Consider the following 17548-nt stretch of genomic DNA (forward strand, 5'->3'; position numbering starts at 1 on the left):
ATACTGAAGCAGAGCATGATCCCCTGCCTTCGGAGACTGGGCCGCAGGGCAGTATTCCAACATGATAACGACCCCAAACACACCTCCAAGACGACCACTCCCTTGCTAAAGAAGCTGAGGGTAAAGGTGATGGACTGGCCAAGCATGTCTCCAGACCTAAACCCTATTGAGCATCTGTGGAGCATCCTCAAACGGAAGGTGGAGTACAAGGTTTCTAACATCTACCAGCTCCGTGACGTCGTCATGGAGGGGTGGAAGAGGACTCCAGTGGCAACCTGTGAAGCTCTGGTGAACTCCATGCCCAAGAGGGTTAAGGCAGTACTGGAAAATGATGGTGGCCACACAAAATATTGACACTTTGGGCCCAATTTGGAAATTTTCACTTAGGGCTGTACTCACTTTTGTTGCCAGTGGTTTAGACATTAATGGCTGTGTGAGTTATTTTGAGGGGACAGCAAATGTACACTGTTATACAAGCTGTACACTCACTACTTTACATTGTAGCAAAGTGTCATTTCTTCAGTGTTGTCACATGAAAAGATATACTCAAATATTTACAAAAATGTGAGGGGTGTATTCACTTTTGTGAGATAGATATATATATATATATATATACACAGTATGTTTAATATCTCTCGATAAGTCACATCAAATAATTACCTCTTATCAGTCTCATTCTGAACGTCGCATAATCCTTGAACCTGCAAGAATCCTAACCTTATTGATGAATCAGCAATAAACAAATTGGCTTAATTATTCATTTACATTTAAGTCATTTAGCAGACTATTTACTAACTAACTAAATAATAACAAAATTCAAAAACACACACAGGTTATTGATTACTAACGTAATACAATGAAAACAGGTCCCTAGTGGACTGGACTAACATTAGCATGAATGCTTGGGTAGTGGAGGGGTCAGAATGGAAGGGAGAGACAGATTCAAACTATCGTAGTTACTTTGGAAACTACGGTCACAGTAATCATAATACTTATGCACCCTAATAAATCGCTCATTCGGATTAGAAATGTAACATGTTGCTGTCCTCGATAGTTGAGTTGAAGATGTAGGACTCTGGTTTGCCCACCAGAGATCTCAATGTCCTTGGTTGAGTTTCTGGTCGTAGTGGTGGTTAGAATGTATACTTCAGATGTACCAGTGGTTGTCTGAGAGGGATTGTCCTCTCCTCTCGTGTCTTTAGTGAAAGTTCTCTAGACGACTATACATGCCAGCTGCAGACTGAAATGATAAGGTCTAGTGCATGGTCTACTTCTTCACCTCGTGTAGAGGTTGAGAGTTTCAGAGTTTCTCCATTTCAAACGTGTGGACTAACGTCTCACGTTTTCTGGGCTTCCTGGTCTGGTAGAAATTCAACCATTTAGCTCATGCTTCACGTCTGCTGGTCTAATGTTAAAAATGTTTTTCAAGGCTTTTTATGCACTTGGGGTAAAAGGGGCGTTCCATCATGTTTGTGCTCATCTGGGCGTGGCCACTGACTGAGAACAAATCAATATGGAAAACAATCATCTCATCTAGAATGCTAAAATCACATTGTTATCTTCAAAAGTATTATACTTAATCATTAGTTTTATACAACAATTAGATGCAAACCTCATAACTGGGAAGTGTACACCCCCAGAGATACAGTTATGTTGTTCCACCGTCTTTAATGACATCACAACATACTAACGAATTTGACATGATTGTTCTTTAAGTCCCCACCAACCATTTCCCACATTCTTTTAAGTAGGAATATTGTTTCATTATCCACTTTTGGATGTTGGAGTCTTGGCGGGAATACTTCCTTTGTTAACAAAATGGGTCCTTTCTCCCAATACTTCATGGCAAGGAAGAGAAAGTCTGCACGGTATTTACGACCGGTCATAAAACTGGCCCCCAGGAAAGGGGGTGTTCAAACCTTTGCCTAGCCGGCATGTTTGATCCTCAACCCATGAGGGCAAGTCATGACAACACATCTGGAATCATGTAGTAACCAACAAAAAGTGTTAAACAAATCAAAATATATTTTATATTTGAGATTCTTCAAAGTAGCCACCCTTTGCCTTGATGACAGCATTGTACACTCTTGGCATTCTTTCAACCAGCTTCATGAGGTAGTCACCTGGAATGCATTTCAATTAACAGGTGTGCCTTCTTAAAGTTAATTTGTGGAATTTATTTCCTGTCCATATTATGGCAAGAACAGCTCAAATAAGCAAAGAGAAACGACAGTCCATCATTACTTTAAGACATGAAGGTCAGTCAATAATGCTGCAGAGGATAAGTTCATTCGTTACCAGTCTCATGAATTGCAGCCGAAATAAATGCTTCACAGAGTTCAAGTAACAGACACATCTCAACATCAACTGTTTAGAGGGGACTGTGTAAATCAGGCCTTCATGGTCGAATTGCTGCAAAGAAACCACTACTAAAGGACACCAATAATAAGAAGAGACCTGCTCGGGCCAAGAAACACGAGTAATGAACATTAGACCAGTGGAAATGTGTCCTTTGGTCTGGAGTCCAAATTGGATTTTCGGTTCAAACCGCTGTGTCTTTGTGAGACGCGGTGTGGGTGAACGGATGATCTCTGCATGTGTAGTTCCCACCGTAAAGCATGGAGGAGGAGGTGTGATGGTGTGGGGGTTGTTTGCTGGTGACACTGTCCGTGATTTATTTAGAATTCAAGGCACACTTAACCAGCATGGCTACCACAGCATTCTGCAGCGATACGCCATCCCATCTGGTTTGGGCTTAGCGGGACTATCATTTGATTTTCAACAGGACAATGACCCAACACACCTCCAGGCTGTGTAAGGGCTATTTTACCAAGAAGGAGAGTGATGGAGTGCTGCATCAGATGACCTGGCCTCCACAATCCCCCGACCTCAACCCAATTGAGATGGTTTGGGATGAGTCAGACAGCAGAGTGAAGGAAAAGTAGCCAACAAGTGCTCAGCATATGTGGGAACTCCTTCAAGACTGTTGGAAAAGCATTCCAGGTGAAGCTGGTTGAGAGAATGCCAAGAGTGTGCAAAGCTGTCATCAAGGCTATTTGAAGAATCTCAAATATATTTTGATTTGTTGAACACTTTTTTGGTTACTACATGATTCCATGTGTTATTTCATAGTTTTGATGTCTTCACTATTATTCTACAATATAAAAATAAGGAAAAACCCTTAAATGAGTAGGTGTGTCCAAACTTTTGACTGGTACTGTATGTGAGATGGAAACTTGTGTAACTTGGCTACTTTTGTAACCTCTGTATCATACTATCTTTGGGACATCGAGAGTTTATTTTCTAACATGGTAGCCTCTGGATTCTGTGTGGCAGTGAGACAAACAAACCCTTTGCCTGTGGCAGGCCGCACAGAGTTATTGATGCCGTCTAGAACTTATGTAACAACTTAATTGATCGAGTGGAGAGATTAGTGTCAAAACAGCAAGACTGTGCTAGAGAAATGCCAGGCACTCAGAATGAGCCTACCACACGCACACACCCTTTTCCCTAGGCCAAAATGGCAGTATCATTATGAAGGAAAATGGAGCCTGGCTAAATGTCAAACTCTGGCAAGTCAAACCAACATCCTGCTTTTATGTTGCTGCTCAACAAAAACAAATATATTGGTTATTTGCTCTCCTTGCTAGTGAAGCAAGCTGATGACTATATCTTAGCTACGCAAGGGAAATCAGTGGACTATAAACTAGACGTGTTCGAAGAGGAGGGAGGATCAGCAGAGTATGTGGAAATGCTGCGGTTCTATTTACATCATGGTCATGGGGTGGAGAAGTGAATTATCACTCTGACCACAGATCCATCAGCTCTCTCTACACTAAAAATGCAGGAGAAACAAATGCAAATCCTGTTCATGATAAGTGTGTGGGTGTGACTCACCGTTTAGGGTGGCAGTGAGGGGACTCAGCAGAGGACACGCCGAGTTTCCAGGTGCATCTACTGGGCAGATCAGGACGGATCCACTGCCTCTCCTCAGTGCCCGCGGCTGCGTTCTCCAGGTCCTTCTCCACCTCGTCCCCATTCACTTGGGCCGATCCATTCATGGAGAACTTGGGGTCATTCAACATTGCTTCTCCGTTGACCTTGGACCCCCCATTCAAAATACCGGCCTCTCCGTTGGCATTGGTGTCGTCGTTGTGGAGCATAGCTGCGTGGGGGCAGACGGAGGACACAGGGCGCACAGTATCTGTGCTGGAGGGAACCGACGGCATGGCTCACCTGAGAGAAAGGGCGAGATAGAGAGTGAGTGAGTGAGTCAGACAGATAGTAACTGACAGATACAAATTCCTGCAGTAAAATGTACTACCCTACGCTAGGGTAACCTTCTCAACTAATAATAGATCTACAATAAAGAACACATTCACATACATGTGGAGGTTACATTCAGTTGATTTATACATTATTACCATTACGGTCAAACCAGGACATGTTCAGGTGAATACTGCCAGGGAGAATAGAATGCTCCCCCAGAGCCCCATACACTGCAACCCAGACTCTCACACAGGTATCCTATATAGGCTACACAGTGTAGACACTAGAGTGTAAAGCACTCACTGCAAGAAAAAGGTCACATCAGTCTATGCAGTGTGTTGAGTCCCTTTTTAATGAGGAACGTTCTTAAGATGGCTGGGCCACGATTAGCCTGGCTCTGCACACACACTCACACTCCTGATTACTCTATTGGATAACTCCCCCTTTCTGTACAGTATGCCCAGATAAGCAAAGTACAGTTGTGGTCAAAAGTTGAGAATGACACAAGTATTGGTCTTCACAAAGTTCGCTGCTTCAGTGTTATGAGATATTTTTGTCAGATGTTAAAATGGTATACTGAAGTATAATTACAAGCATTCCATAAGTGTCAAAGGCTTTTATTGACAATTATATTAAGTTTATGCAAAGAGTCAATATTTGCAGTGTTGACCAGTCTTTTTCAAGACCTCTGCAATCCACCCTGGCATGCTGTCAATTAACTTCTGGGCCACATCCTGACTGATGGCAGCCCATTCTTGCATAATCAATGCTTGGAGTTTGTCAGAATTTGTGGGGTTTTGTTTGTCCACCCGCCTCTTGAGGATCGACCACAAGTTCTCAATGGGATTAAGGTCTGGGGAGTTTCCTGGCCATGGACCCAAAATTTCGATGTTTTGTTCCCCGAGCCACTTAGTTATCACTTTTGCCTTATAGCAAGGTGCTCCATCATGCTGGAAAAGGCATTGGTTGTTACCAAACTGTTCTTGGATGGTTGGGAGAAGTTGCTCTCGGAGGATGTGTTGGTACCATTCTTTATCCATGTCTGTGTTCTTAGGCAACATTGTGAGTGAGCCCACTCCCTTGGCTGAGAAGCAACCCCACACATGAATGGTCTCAGGATGCTTTACTGTTGGCATGACACAGGACTGATGGTAGCGCTCACCTTGTCTTCTCCGGACAAGGAGTTTTCCGGATGCCCCAAACAATCGGAAAGGGGATTCATCAGAGAAAATGACTTTACCCCAGTCCTCAGCAGTCCAATCCCTGTACCTTTTGCAGAATATCAGTCTGTCTCAGCTGGTAGAGCACGGCGCTTGTAACGCCAAGGTAGTGGGTTCGATCCCCGGGACCACCCATACACAAAAATGTATGCACGCATGACTGTAAGTCGCTTTGGATAAAAGCGTCTGCTAAATGGCATTATTATTATTATTATTATGTTTTTCCTGGAGAGAAGTGGCTTCTTTGCTGCCCTTCTTGACACCAGGCCATCCTCCAAAAGTCTTCGCCTCACTGTGCGTACAGATGCACTCACACCTGCCTGCTGCCATTCCTGAGCAAGCTCTGCATTGGTGGTGCCCCGATCCCGCAGCTGAACCAACTTTAGGAGACGGTCCTGGCGCTTGCTGGACTTCCTTTAACCTCTCTCCTTGAAGTTCTTGATGACCCAATAAATGGTTGATTTAGGTGCAATCTTACTAGCAGCAATATCCTTGCCTGTGAAGCCCTTTTTGTGCAAAGCAATGATGACGGCACGTGTTTCCTTGCAGGTAACCATGGTTAACAGAGGAAGAACAATGATTTCAAGCACCACCCTCCTTTTAAAGCTTCCAGTCTGTTATTCTAACTCAATCAGCATGACAGAGTGATCTCCAGCCTTGTCCTCGTCAACACTCTCACCTGTGTTAACGAGAGAATCACTGACATGATGGCAGCTGGTCCTTTTGTGGCAGGGCTGAAATGCAGTGGAAATGTTTTTTGGGGATTAAGTTCATTTTCATGGCAAAGAGGGACTTTGCAATTAATTGCATCACTCTTCATGACATTCTGGAGTATATGCAAATTGCCATCATCAAAACTGAGGCAGCAGACTTTGTGAAAATTAGCATGTGTCATTCTCAAAACTTTTGACCACGACTGTACTCTTTGAAATAGCAGTGTTCTCGGGGGTTGCAGCCGGAGGGATCGATCGTGTAGAAAGGAGAAAGCCTAACAGGTCAAATTGAAAGCATGTACAGTTAGTTCTCTTTAGGCTACTTTGACCCAACAAAGGTCCAATATGAGAAACAGTGATGCTCTGTCCAGGGTTCATTTGTGAATTATGTTCGTGCTCAGCTGGATTGACCGTCAGTATTCAAAAGCATTAAAACAAGCAAAACACATTTAAATCCTTCACTCAACTGTATCGTTGTAAGGTGCTTGCATTTCTGAACATTTCAAAACCCTTCACATCACCAAAAGGGTTCAGGAAAGTAAGACATTCTTACTTGATTTATGAGTTTGAACTCCATCAACCAAGATAATCTCGTACCGATCCCAACGCACTTAACATTTTTTTGCAAACACCCAATCAGCTTAGCAACATGAGAAAACAACCATAGAAATGGTCCACAGCTAACTCTAGCTCTGGGTGATGACGCAAGAGGAGCAAGGTCACCGTTACAGTGCAGATCATCCTGTCCTTCAGTTTGGGCCTACTACCTACTATTACTACCCAGCAGGCAATAAAATGGTTGAGTCAGCATTGTTTCCTTGTTATTTCAGCATAACCTTTTAAGATTGCATCAACATGGCTATTAGACTGAATTTATATCCGAGACTACTAGGGAAGGATGATACCAGTATCACAATATTTTTTCCATGGCAAAAATGAAAATACGAAGGAGACCAAACTCTTTGGTCCTTTAATACCCTGCTGTATGTAAACAACTCAATCAAATATCAATTAGCACTGGACTATGGTCTGATATCTTTTCCTGCGAGGACAACAGTGGCACTAAAAGGGTTTGGATTAAAAAGGAAGTAGCCTACCCAAGCTGCTGAATGGTTGAGTTGTTAGCAAACAGAACACAGCTGCTTCTCCTACGCCTGGCTGAGCTGAACATACCCACTCTATTCTACGCCACATATTCCTGGGGAACTCCTCACCAAGGCCACCAAGATATGGTGGTTGCATAGCATAGGCTCACACCAGGGTCGAGTAGGTTACTTTCTAAATGTAACCAGTTAGGCTACTAGTTACCTGAATTGAATGTCATTGAGAAAACAGAAAGGTGTCTGTCATGATGTATTTTTTCACAAACATCCTTTCTGAATGTAAAAGTAATCCAATAAGTAATCAAATTTTTCAAAAGAATCTGTAATTTAAATCACAATATTTTTGCTGGTAACCTAACCGATTACAGTTTATTTGTAAACAGATTACATGTAGATCTAACTGATAAGACAACATGTAATATGTTACTCCCCAAACCTGGCTAACACACAGACACATTGTCTGTATCCATGAACTCTAAAACCAGCTGTTAAAAGACACAAGCACACGTGGCCGGCACACACCGATTGGCTGGTTAGCCTACATGATGACGATGCAGACCAACCCACACAGACAACAGCAGCACCAGACGCAACAGTGTTTCCCTCTTCCAAGACTGTGCACATCAGAATGAGGCAGCAGTGAACGCTCAGATAAAAATAAAACTTTCTGAGCTTTAGTTACTTCAGTTACAGCCACTGACGTTGGAGAAACCAACACAGCAACACCACACACACACAATCTTCTACTACGTCTACTATTAATAGGTGCACTCTTGACTACCGCTATAAAGCTGGGGTGAGGGTGTTTGACCCTGCAACACGACAACAGCAACAGCTGGGGCTGTGGGGAGAGAGCGAGATGGGGAGATGGGTGTCTGTATGCTGTAACAGATACTGAGTGGGTGAACAGTCTGCAGAAACAGATACTGTCCATTCCAATGTGTGTGAGGTAATTAGAATATGTTAAGGAGTTTAGAGGGAATGCATGAGACTTGAACATTTGACAGATTTGCCTGAACAGCCAGCCACTGTGTGCTGACGGAAGGGGTAGGCTTAAGATATTGATGACTCACAAGTGTATCAAATACAAAACAAACAAAGTGTGTGCAAAAGGGTGCTCACCAATTAGAGGGGGGGAATGTTGAGCCTACTCAAGAGATTCTGTTATTTTGACCTTGGCCAAGTTCCACACTGCTCTGCTAAAACTAAACATTGTGGTAAAACGTGATGTTAGACATGCCCCCAACGGGAGGGGGAACATTCAAACACGCCTTCCAAACAAAACTTTGAAAGAGACGTCCACCAACACCCTGCCTTTCATACCCAAAGGGCAGTCCTTCAACCCATTATTCACAGGAGGGCGCCAAGATATCCATCCCCCACTTCTATTGTGACTAAAATCCCTTTGAGATAGAAGAGATTCAAAACAATAGAAATGGAATTAACAGTAGTGATGTGTTGGGTTAGTAACACAGTGCCAAACTAATGCATTACATTTGCCCACCAGCAACTTGGCTCCCAATGCAAAGTAATAACACTGAACCAATGTTTTTTTTTTCCTTCTTCAAATAAACAATGTCAAATCAAACTAGGGAGAGGGTAAAATGCTTACTGTAGAAATAGGTAACCCAACAATGATAGGAGCGCAACGGGGAATAGCTATGGACCTGTGTGTAATCGTTTAACACTTGAACTGGGCTAATCCATGTAACCTGGTGGTGTATAAATATAAACTAGTGCACATATTCAGCCATTATGCACAGTATTATTAGGCCTAATCTAAGTATAGGCCTGTGGACGGCTATATGCTACATTTTTCAGACTCAGAAATACAGTGCGTAAACGTGAGGTCTCGGAGTCAGAACTGTACCACTTTAGAATAGCCTATAGGTAAACTGATTAGGGCTTTATGAATGTTCAAGTAAGCCCATGTAGACTAATTGACCCACGTCTTACACATTTTTCCAAGGATTATGTTAGTCTGTCAGCAATATCGAATCAGGCTTTTACCAAATGTTACATTTAGTCAATAAAAGGGAGAACTCCTAGCCTATCCAAAGAGGGAGAGACAGCTATAACACTGAGGTGGATGGAGAAAGACTGCAAGAGTGCACCTGGACGGCCCTGCCCAGGGGGAGTCCTCGAGTGGATGTTGAACCGGATGTGGAAGTGGAACGAGAGGGACGTTTTGGGGAGAGAGGGATGTGTACACAAATGAGATTTCTGTATTTCATTTTCAATAAATGTGCAAACATTTCTAAAAACATATTTTCACTTTGCCATTATCGGGTACATTATGGGGTACTATTTCATCCATTTTGAATTCAGGCTGTAACACAAAATGTGGAATAAGTCAAGGGTATGAATACTTTGTGTGTGTGTGTGTGTGTGTACACACACAGCATTCGGGAAAGTATTCAGACCCCTTCCCTTTTTCCACATTTTGTTACAGCCTTATTCTCAAATGGCTTAAATTATTGTTTTCCTCAATCTACACACAATACTCCATACTGACAAATCGAAAATAGGTTAATTATTTAGCAAAAAAAAACTGAAAAAAACTTATTTACATACGTATTCAGACCCTTTGCTATGAGATGCGGAATTGAGCTCAGGTGCATCCTGATTCCATTGATCATCCTTGAGATGTTTCTACAACTTGATTGGAGTCCACCTGTGGTAAATCCAATTGATTGGACATGATTTGGAAAGGCACACACCTGTCTATATAAGGTCCCACAGTTAACAGTGCATGTCAGAGCAAAAACCAAGCCATGAGGTTGAAGGAATTGTCCGTAGAGCTCCGAGACAGGATCGTTTCGAGGCACAGATCTGATCTGGGTAAGGGTACCAAAAACAATTATCCAGCATTGAAGGTCCCCAAGAAAACAGTGGCCTCCATCACTCTGACAGAGCTCCAGAGTTCCTCTGTGGAGATGGGAGAACATTCCAGAAGAATAACCATCTCTGCAGCACTCCACTAATCAGGCCTTTATGGTAGAGTGGCCAGACGAATCCACTCCTCAGTAAAAGGCACATGAGAGCCCACTTGGAGTTTGCCAAAAGGCACCTAAAAGACTCTCAGACCATGAGAAACAAGATTCTCTGGTCTGATGAAACCAAGATTGAACTCTTGGCCTGAATGCCAAGCGTCACGTCTGGAGGAAACCTGGCACCATCCCTACGGTGAAGCATGGTGGTGGCAGCATCATGCTGTGGGGATGTTTTTCAGCGGCAGGGACTGGGAGATCAGTCAGGATCGAGGGAAAGATGAACGGAGCAAAGTACAGAGAGGTCCTTCATGAAAACCTGCTCCAGAATTTTGCAGTTTTAAAGCAAATTTCCTGCAATTCTATGCATTTTGCCATGGCTAATGCAGTGTTCCCTCTGCTCAAACATAACAAAATCATTGTGCACTGAATGCCCATATTTTGGAATGTTCAATTCTCCCTGACTGTCTAGCTTTTATTTGATTGTTAGTTCTCAAAGATGGTATTTAAAAAATATATATAGTCCAATATCTTTTTCTGCATCTGGTTTTGAGCGTTTAAGTTGAGTTTTTCCATCCCAAAAATAACCAGACTGCTCACCTAAGAATTTTCTATATAGAAAATCCTCCTGTAATTTGAGATTTTGGTAATGAAGCCTTATATCTACTTCCACAAAGTCAGATGAACAGGAACAGCTAGCATACTAACTATTCCTGTAGACTTTCAGTCATTGCACTAATGTGAAACTACCTCTAACTTTCGTCATACTGGACGAAGAGACATGAAATGGTATTCAAGATGGTATTTGTTGCAGCTAGCAATACTCATAAAATATTATTTTCCACATAAATTAATAATAATCACAAATAATCAAATACATAATTATGCATTTGTGTACTACAAATCACAGACACCCTTCAGTACCCCAGCCTCGGACCCCAGTTTGAAAACCCCTGAGCTAGATAAATTAGCTAGCTAATGTCATTTGAATTATTTGGACTGTAATGCAGTTGGTTGGTGAAAATGGTATGAATATACACTACCGTTCCAAAGTTTGGGGTCACTTGGAAATGTCCTTGTTTTCGAAAGAAAAGCAATTTTTTTGTCCATTAAAATAACCAATTAATCAGAAATACAGTGTACACTGCCGGTCAAAAGTTTTAGAACACCTACTCATTCAAGGGTTTTTCTTTATTTTTACAATTTTCTACATTGTAGAATAATAGTGAAGATATCAAACTATGAAATAACACATATGGAATCATGTAGTAACCAAAAAAAGTGTTAAACAAATCAAAATATATTTTATATTTGAGATTCTTCAAATAGCCACCCTTTGCCTTGATGACAGCTTTTGGCATTCTCTCAACCAGCTTCATGAGGTAGTCACCTGGAATGCATTTCAATTAACAGGTGTGCCTTGTTAAAACTTAATTTGTGTAATTTCTTTACTTCTTAATGCATTTGAGCCAATCAGCTGTGTTGTGACAAGGTAGGGGTGGTATACAGAAGATGGCCCTATTTGGTAAAAGGCCAAGTCCATATTATGGCAAGAACAGCTCAAATAAGCAAAGAGAAATGACAGTCCATCATTACTTTAAGACATGGTCAGTCAATACGGAAAATTTCAAGAACTTTGAAAGTTTCTTCAAGTGCAGTCGCAAAAACCATCAAGCGCTATGATGAAACTGGCTCTCATGAGGACTGCCACAGGAATGGAAGACCCAGAGTTACCTCTGCTGCAGAGGATAAGTTCATTAGTTACCAGCCTCAGAAATTGCAGCCCAAATAAATGCTTCACAGAGTTCAAGTAACAGACACATCTCAACATCAACTGTTCAGAGGAGACTGTGTGAATCAGGTCTTCATGGTCGAATTGCTGCAAAAAAAACACTACTAAAGGACACCAATAAGAAGAACAGACTTGCTTGGGCCAAGAAACACGAGCAATGGACATTAGACCGGTGGAAATGTGTCCTTTGGTCTGGAGTCCAAATTTGAGATTTTTGGTTCCAACCACTGTGTCTTTGTGAAACGCTGAGTAGGTGAACGGATGATCTCCGCATGTGTGGTTCCCACCGTGAAGCATGGAGGAGGAGGTGTGATGGTGTGGGGGTGCTTTGCTGGTGACACTGTCAGTGATTTATTTAGAATTCAAGGCACACTTAACCAGCATGGCTACCACAGCATTCTGTAGCGATACGCCATCCCATCTGGTTTGGGCTTAGTGGGACTATCATTTGTTTTTCAACAGGACAATGACCCAACACACCTCCAGGCTGTGTAAGGGCTATTTGACCAAGAACGAGAGTGAAGGAGTGCTGCATCAGATGACCTGGCCTCCACAATCCCCCGACCTCAACCAAATTGAGATGGTTTGGGATGAGTTGGACCGCAGAGTGAAGGAAAAGCAGCCAACAAGTGCTCAGCATATGTGGGAACTCCTTCAAGACTGTTGGAAAAGCATTCCAAATGAAGCTGGTTGATAGAATGCCAAGGGTATGCAAAGCTGTCATCAAGGTGGCTATTTGAAGAATCTCAAATATAAAATATATTTTGATTTGTTTAACACTTTTTTGGTTACTACATGATTCCATGTGTTATTTCATAGTTTTGATGTCTTCACTATTATTCTACAATGTAAAAGAAATAGTAAAAAATTAAGAAAAACCCTTGAATGAGTAGGTGTTCTAAAACCTTTGACTGGTAGTGTAAACATTGTTAATGTTGTAAATGGCTATTGTAGCTGGAAACGGCTGATTTGAAATTGAATATCTACATTGGCGTACAGAGGCCCATTATCAGCAACCATCAGTCCTGTGTTCCAATGCCACGTTGTGTTTGCTAATCCAAGTTGATCATTTTAAAAGGCTAATTGATCATTAGAAAACCCTTTTGCAATTATGTTAGCACAGCTGAAAACTGTTGTGCTGATTAAAGAAGCAATAAAACTGGCCTTCTTGAGACTAGTTGAGTATCTGGAGCATCAGCAATTGTGGGTTAGATTACAGGCTCAAAATGGCCAGAAACAAAGAACTTTCTTCTGAAACTCGTCAGTCTATTCTTGTTCTGAGAAATTAAGGCTATTCCATGCGAGAAACTGAAGATCTCGTACAACGCTGTGTACTACTCCCGTCACAGAACAGCGCAAACTGGCTCTAACCAGAATAGAAAGAGGAGTGGGAGGCCTCGGTGCACAACTGAGCAAGAGGACAAATACATTAGAGTGTCTAGTTTGAGAAACTGGCAGCTTCATTAAATAGTACCCGCAAAACACCTGAACCTCAACAGTGAAGAGGCGACTCCGGGATGCTGACCTTCTAGGCAGAGTTGCAACGAAAAAGCCATATCTCAGACTGGCCAATAAAAATAAAAGATTAAGATGGGCAAAAGAACACAGACACTGGACTTTTTCTTTGCAACTCTGCATAGGAGGTCAGCATCCCGGAGTCGCCTCTTCACTGTTGACGTTGAGACTGGTGTTTTGCGGGTACTATTTAATTAAGCTGCCAGTTGAGGACCTGTGAGGCGTCTGTTTCTCAAACTAGACACTAATGTATTTGTCCTCTTGCTCAGTTGTGTACCAGGGCCTCCCACTCCTCTTTCTATTCTGGTTAGAGCCAGTTTGCGCTGTAGTACACAGCGTTGTACGAGATCTTCAGTTTCTTGGCAATTTACAAGTTTTAATCACTTAATTCATAAACATAATTGATCAGTAAAATCACTATAAATAAATTGGTAGCTCTACCATTACTTGTTACTTCTCTGAACTTTCATTATCCTGCCACCTCATGAGAGAAATTAGAAAATTAAGTTGTGGGTTAATGGTAAAGGAATTACAAGGCAATATTTCTTAAACTTACAGAAGGTAAACAATTTCTCCAAAACTAAATATGAGTGTTAATATTAGTTGGCAGGGGTCTTTACATCAACATTGTGTTTTGATGCATTTCTGATACCTCTTAAGATTTGGATAGATGTTTTCTAAGACCTGTTTATCCAGAAATCAAAGCCTTTACTTATGCCACATTTTTAAGATGGAACATTTTTGAAAAATGTATCTATTCCTTCATTCCCCAAAAATATAGACTCTTAGCTTTCATTTGACACCCAATTTGATATGTTCCTAAGAAACTCACATTGGTGCTCATGGGTACTTTCCGATGGAAATGCCCTGGATGTAACTCTGTGCAGGATGCTGGATGAAAAACTGAGCCGGATGCATGTCTGAGCCGGATGTAACTGAGCCGGATGCATGTCTGAGCCGGACGTAACTGAGCCGGATGCATGTCTGAGCCGGATGTAACTGAGCCGGATGCATGTCTGAGCCGGACGTAACTGAGCCGGATGCATGTCTGAGACGGATGTAACTGAGCCGGATGCATGTCTGAGCCGGACGTAACTGAGCCGGATGCATGTCTGAGCCGGACGTAACTGAGCCGGATGCATGTCTGAGACGGATGTAACTGAGCCGGATGCATGTCTGAGCCGGACGTAACTGAGCCGGATGCATGTCTGAGCCGGACGTAACTGAGCCGGATACATGTCTGAGCCGGACGTAATTGAGCCGGATGCATGTCTGAGCCGGACGTAACTGAGCCGGATGCATGTCTGAGCCGGACGTAACTGAGCCGGATGCATGTCTGAGCCGGACGTAACTGAGCCGGATGCATGTCTGAGCCGGACGTAACTGAGCCGGATGCATGTCTGAGCCGGACGTAACTGAGCCGGATGCATGTCTGAGCCGGATGTAACTGAGCCGGATGTAACGGAGCCGGATGTAACTGAGCCGGATGTAACGGAGCCGGATGCAACTGAGCTGGATGTAACTGAGCCGGATGCAATGCAGGATGTTGAAACTCTGAGCTGAATACTATACTGAATGTAACATCCAGCTCAGTGTTACAGCCCCTACTGCAAAGAGGCTAAACCAGGACACACTGGTCTTACATCAGTCTACAGCAGTAGAAATTAAGCCACGTAATTTCCCTTCCCCCATCCAAGATTAAACTCGCAAATGTAAAATGTTTTGCAATTACAGGCTACACTACCTAGTATTGATTTAATACTACACATATTTATGGTTCTAGTTTTTTATTATATGGAATCAATCTATTCAAGTGTCAGTCATCTATTCAGCATTAGCAGATAGAGTAGACTAAGACAAGCCTGTGCAGCCTAAAAATAAAAAACACTCTTTAGGTAACAAGTTCATTAATCTAAAGATAAATCTGACATCACATTTTTTGTTGCTATTATGTCTCCTATTGCAGGAAACACTTTCCCCCCCCCCCCTCTGTTGTAGGCTATTAAATGTTATACAATTTTCTTTCAATAGCCTGTCATATGCTACTTTCTGATAGGTTCCAACATTTAGATTAGTGGTTCCCCACCAGGGGTAGACCTACTAGGACCCCTGGGGGTACTTGGCCTATCCATAGGGGGTACTTGAGAAGACCCATGAGACCGTAGGCTTACTGGTAAAATGCACTCTAGAAAGAGGCCTGAGTTCGAATTCCGAGTTGGAGGACAGTTCAAAACGATTTATCCCAGTCGAAGCTAGTTTTTTTCTGAGTTCCCAGTTGTCGTGAACGCACTGAAGTCGGAGATTTCAGAGTTCCCAGTTGCTTTGAATGCGGCATACGTTTCCATGAAACACTCCGTGACGTAATTGGTATTTCATCATGCTTGTTCATGTTGCTCACTTGCTTCAGAATGATCTAGTCACTTTACGCTACACCACACATTCAACGAATCCTATTTTTAAAAATAACATAGCAATACATTACAAAAGGCAGGAATTAGAGAGCGCTAGTGGTGTTCAAGCGCCGCACATGAGTGATGGAGGCTCTGGATCAATACGGTAAAAATAGGAATTACATCTATATTAACCTAGTTCTTTTTAAGTAGTTAACATTGTTCACTCACCTTTGAGTTAATTAAGGTAGTGGTGATGGACCAGTACGTGATCCAATTTCAAAGATGACCTTTCGTAGAACGCGACTAGACTAGCTTGTTCAGCAGCTCACATGCTTTAAAGACATACAACACGGTCCAATCTGATTCCAGTATCCTTGTTTGGTGTGTACGTTGATTGGCTACAGTGGGGGTGTTACTCGGTCTTGCTCCTCCAATCAGAGATTACACGTTTGTCGGGCCTTCGTTTCGAATGTCCTGCACATATGTAAACAAAAGGCCCAGAAAGTAGCCCGCCCCCTTGTAGACATGCTTCTGCAAGATGAACAATAATCATATGATTTTGGTATGTAAACGTTTGGATATTTCCTCTGAGAAAAGTTATTCACTGTGCTTAACCTTGAAAAGGAGCACAAGGTGTGCAAAACAATTGCTAATGAATAGGCCGATTTAAGTAAAAAAAACTTAACCGAGTTTGGGTTCTCCAACCCTGTTCCTGGAGCGCTACCCTCCTGTAGGTTTTCACTCCCCAGTTTTAATTCACCTGATTCAGCTTATCATCCAGTTAATTATTTAGAATGCTTATCATCCAGCTAATTATTAGAATTAGGGTTGGTGCGAAAACTTACAGGACAGTAGCTCTCCAGGAACAGGGTTGGAGAGCCCTGGACTAGAACGTTTCTCAATAAGTTATTACATCAGTTCTTCAGCACAAAAAGACAAAAACAAGTATTGGCCTAATAATGCACTTCTTTGCTCTTCACTAAACTTGCAGGTTAATGTCTGAACGCACAGACGGGTGAATAACGTTGTGGATATGAATAGCCTATGTATGCAGTGAAATTGAATAGACCATCTTGAAACACAAAATTGTGAAAATGAACTTTATAATCTTACCCTATGAAGCTATTGAAATCTAAGTCAACAGGATTCTTTGGGAGTGTCAAAACTTTATTGGCAAAAACATCCTTTGGCATTCGCCCTTGGTGCTCCAGTAGTTCTCAAGATAAAGGAGTGATGACGAGTAAACTTGCAAACGGGACCATTATGTAGGCCACAGGTGTCAAACTCATTCCTCTGAGGGCCTTTGTCTCTGCGGGATTTCGCTCCTCCCTTGTACTTGATTGATGAATTAAGGTCACTAATTAGTAAGGAACTCCCACACCTGGTTGTCTAGGGCTTGATTAAAAGAAAAACCTGCAGACAATAGGCCCTCCATGGAATGAGTTTGACACCCTTGATGTAGGGCCTAACTGTTACCAAACTTGTAAAAACAACCATGATGTACAGTACCTTCTATTATATGGTTCTTTGTACAGAGGTGAAGAGACAGTGAT

The 17548-nt window shown here is 42.3% G+C and overlaps 1 protein-coding gene across 1 annotated transcript in view; it reads right to left on the reverse strand.

Annotated features, from left to right (window-relative positions):
• Positions 1 to 16338, reverse strand: part of LOC121536508 (cystathionine beta-synthase) — a 46483-nt gene extending 30145 nt beyond the window's left edge. The window contains exons 1-2 of the mRNA XM_041843838.2: positions 16224 to 16338; positions 3898 to 4236 (exon numbers count right to left, since the gene is read on the reverse strand). Of these exons, the coding sequence (XP_041699772.1) occupies positions 3898 to 4229 (332 nt within the window). The 5' untranslated portion in view covers positions 4230 to 4236; positions 16224 to 16338. The remainder of the gene's footprint in view (positions 1 to 3897; positions 4237 to 16223) is intronic.
• Positions 16339 to 17548: the final 1210 nt, after the last annotated feature.

The sequence above is a fragment of the Coregonus clupeaformis genome, chromosome 23 (genome assembly GCF_020615455.1).
Source record: "Coregonus clupeaformis isolate EN_2021a chromosome 23, ASM2061545v1, whole genome shotgun sequence".
Taxonomy (NCBI): Eukaryota; Metazoa; Chordata; class Actinopteri; order Salmoniformes; family Salmonidae; genus Coregonus; species Coregonus clupeaformis.